Below are 3,342 nucleotides of genomic sequence, written 5' to 3'. Positions count from 1 at the left end.
ATGATTCCTCATCTCCAAAAAAAAAAACGGCTTCCCAATTACGCTTTGAACTTTACCAAACTCTTCACCTAGGCCATCGTGGTGCGCAATTCAAATATACCTCACACGTCTCTCCTACTGTGAAAATGTCTCCGTTATTAATTTTACTGATTTCTTCAGCGCATTATGTACCTTCATCTGCTCCTCCCCATGATGGACATCGATTGGAAGAACCTAGTGATCGCCTGCTATCTTTTAGCCAGCCCTTGACCAGCGAAGGATCTTTGCCACGAATCCCATTTTGTTCCAGTTTACATAACACCCTTCCATCAGGAACTGTATCACAATCTTTACTGAAGTTAAGGTAAATAACTTCAAAATATTTCTGGAATCCTGTTTATTTATGGTCTTGTCGTAATAATTAATCAGATTGCTAAGGCACGAATCCATTAAAGACAATATCGAGAGGGTCCTTTTGAATCCATCACAGACCCTCGTGGGTAGCACGATTTGTAGAGTCCCCGTTCTTCCCACACAGAGTGGAAAAGATCTGGGTTCCAATCTTGTTGATAACGACAGGAATTTGTACCTTTTTCACAACGTGGCTGAGTTAATCAGTCTCAGGCGAGTGTAGCACGGTTTTCTCTCCCAGAAACTCTGGTTTTTCATCCAGAAAATAGAAAATCAACCTCAGTATGGCCTTAGTCGCTGATGCTCCTAAAACCCTACAACAACAACATCGAGAGGATCCTTTTGAATCGACCACAGTTCTATTTGTTTTATAGATGAATACGAGAACAAATGTCTAATATTATAGAAAAAAAAAAGAACAAAATATTCTTTAGATGGATCTTCCGGCACCACGAGGTCGCCCGTGTCTGAAGTTCGTAAAGTGCCATAAAACACGCACGTGCATGCTATCGAAATTACGATAATAGTGAACAAGCAATTTTCCAAAATGTTATTTTATATTGAAGCACGCTGGTCGTGGAAGGATTCCCAAATTGCATTTTCATCAGATTTTGTTGAAATGTCACCATTTCGTGTTCGCTGACATCGAAAGAAAATCTTGTTTTCGCAAATGAGGGGCCATAACCTTTGGACTGCGTACAATGAATTTATGAGATTGATAATAGCGAGAAAGATCAGAAGACGTACACTGTGGCCAAAAAGTTTGGAATCACAGTGGATGATATCAGTTTTCGTTAACTTGTTTTGAAATTAGTTATGACAATGCAAGCTTTTTATAAAAAAAAACACACTTCAAAGTATTCTTGTGGGGGATATTTTGATATTCTCCAGGAGATTTTATCGTCCCCTTACACAGACATGGCGATCTGCAAGGTTCCCCCTTAATTTTGTGAAGATGGGCAGACCATGGACTTGACGGTCCAGGTGATCCCATAAAAGCTCTATTTGGGTTTAAGTCTGGTGATTGGGGGTGGTCACACCATAATTGCTAAGAAGTCCTTGCACAGCTTAAGCTGTGCTTCTGTTCATTGTCTTGTTGTAATATAAAATTTCTTCCACAAAGTCCAAGTCCAGAGGATATCGCATTATGTCCAAGAATGCTTTCTATCCTTCTTTTCTTAAAATTCCTTCAATTCCGAGGATGTCACCCACTCCAGAAAAACAGAAGCAACCCCAATCATGATGGAACCACCACCGTGCTCAACTATAGCCACTAAACAATGTGGCACCATTGTGTCCTCAATAGAATGTCTTCTAAATTCTACGCCTGGGTCCAAAAATTTCAAATTTGGATTCACCCGTCCACAGTACGTTTTTCCATTCTTCAATTGTCGGACGTTGATGGCAAAACACTTTACCATCATCTACAATCTTCTATAATATCGAAACAATACTCCAACTTTCTAGAATATTCCACAATCATCTACAATATTCGATCACATTCAGGAATCTTCTACAATGTTCTACCACAGTTAGTAGTCTTCTAAACCTTTCTGGAATATTCTTGAACATTGTAGGAATTTCTTAAATATTTATTTAGATTTGTTTTTATTTTACATGTAACAGAAAATATTTTTAATAAAAATTAATAAACAAGTTGGTATTATTTTAATGAAAACTTCGAAAATGAAGAAAAATTAAACGTGATTCCAAACTTTTTGGTGGGAGTGTTGATAAACGTAGGAGAAGAAAAAAGTGAGTCTGATTTTGAAATTAAAAATTTGTTTTCTAAAAAAGGCAAAATACGGTTTTATTTTTCTTGATTGGTGGGGGGATGATCACTTTATCAGAAGACAAGAATCCAGACTTCTGGTTCCTATACCAAACGATCTAATAATTTCAACACTGTCCCCCCAAATAGGGGGCATTCTTCTCAGACAGTGTGACACTTCTTAAATCCTTATTAAATCCATCGATTTTTATTTCCTCACATCAAAAAAAAAATAAGTTCGAAGCATTCTTGCTTCCCACAAATCCCATTGGACAGAAGTGAGACATTGGGGATGACGTCACGCCGGGAGATTCTTATTACCCGGCAGCTCGATCAGATCGATCCACTGACTGGCAGCAGACGGCCAGCGTTGCGGTAGTGTGTTTTTAGCTCCCGTCTTTGCGGTGGCAGGCTTCGCATCGGTGCGTTTGCTACGAAGGCTCGATCTACGGTCGCGGCGAGCGAGCGAGCGTTTGGGGGTCTCTGTGAAGTGAATGACTCTGTAATCGGATAAGAGTTTAATAGGTTTGTCTGTCTTCATTCCTCTTCCACTCGCTTGCTCCTTCTCTCTCTCTCTCTCTCTCTTTGACCCGTGCGGAGTCGAATGTCATTCTGAAATGCGATAAGGTCAAGGAGACTCCGCAGAAGACTGTTGCAAAAGGAACTCGTAGACTTTTGGTGTCCACTTCTCTGGATATATGCTGGACTATGACCCGAACTGTGCAAAGACATAACAGAGACACAATTCTTCCCTTCTTAATCCTGTCTTAGAAGCAGCACCTCCCCCTCCCCTTGTACCCTCGCCTTCGGAGGTTGACCACCTTCCGGAGGGATTCATCTTTTACACATCTCTTCGAGGAAAGCTGGTATCCCAAATAATCGCCAAAGTGGACCTGCTAAGGTGGAAGGCCATGCAAATCACCTGCCTCGTGTTCCTGGTCCAGTATGTGAGCGTGTTACTACACGCCTTGGGTAAGATTCTCATCTTTTTTTATAGATACAACCTTATCTCGAAGTGGACTATTTTAATGAACAGAAATTAATTAGGATTCCTATTTAACCCTCTCCTTCGCCTATGCTTCCTTCTAACCCTTATGTACTTTTATCCATCCTCCTACTTGAGAATTTATACAACTATTCACGTGTGTGGTACTTTAATATTTTTTAACCTTTTTGTAGAT

At 40.1% G+C, this 3,342-nt stretch overlaps 1 protein-coding gene across 2 annotated transcripts in view; it reads left to right on the top strand.

The window, feature by feature from the left end:
- The first annotated feature begins 2,529 nt into the window (after positions 1-2,529).
- The window catches only part of LOC150082120 (carbonic anhydrase-related protein 10-like), a 144,002-nt gene continuing 143,189 nt past the window's right edge, over positions 2,530-3,342 (top strand). For both annotated transcript variants that reach the window (XM_090379990.1, XM_090379989.1), the window contains exon 1: positions 2,530-3,133. In XM_090379990.1, the coding sequence (XP_090236116.1) occupies positions 3,073-3,133 (61 nt within the window). In that variant the 5' untranslated portion in view covers positions 2,530-3,072. The remainder of the gene's footprint in view (positions 3,134-3,342) is intronic.

This window comes from Mastigoproctus giganteus, chromosome 8 (genome assembly GCF_048544385.1).
Source record: "Mastigoproctus giganteus isolate SK-2022 chromosome 8, ASM4854438v1, whole genome shotgun sequence".
NCBI lineage: Eukaryota > Metazoa > Arthropoda > Arachnida > Uropygi > Thelyphonidae > Mastigoproctus > Mastigoproctus giganteus.
This window is presented reverse-complemented; position numbering and strand designations above follow the sequence as displayed.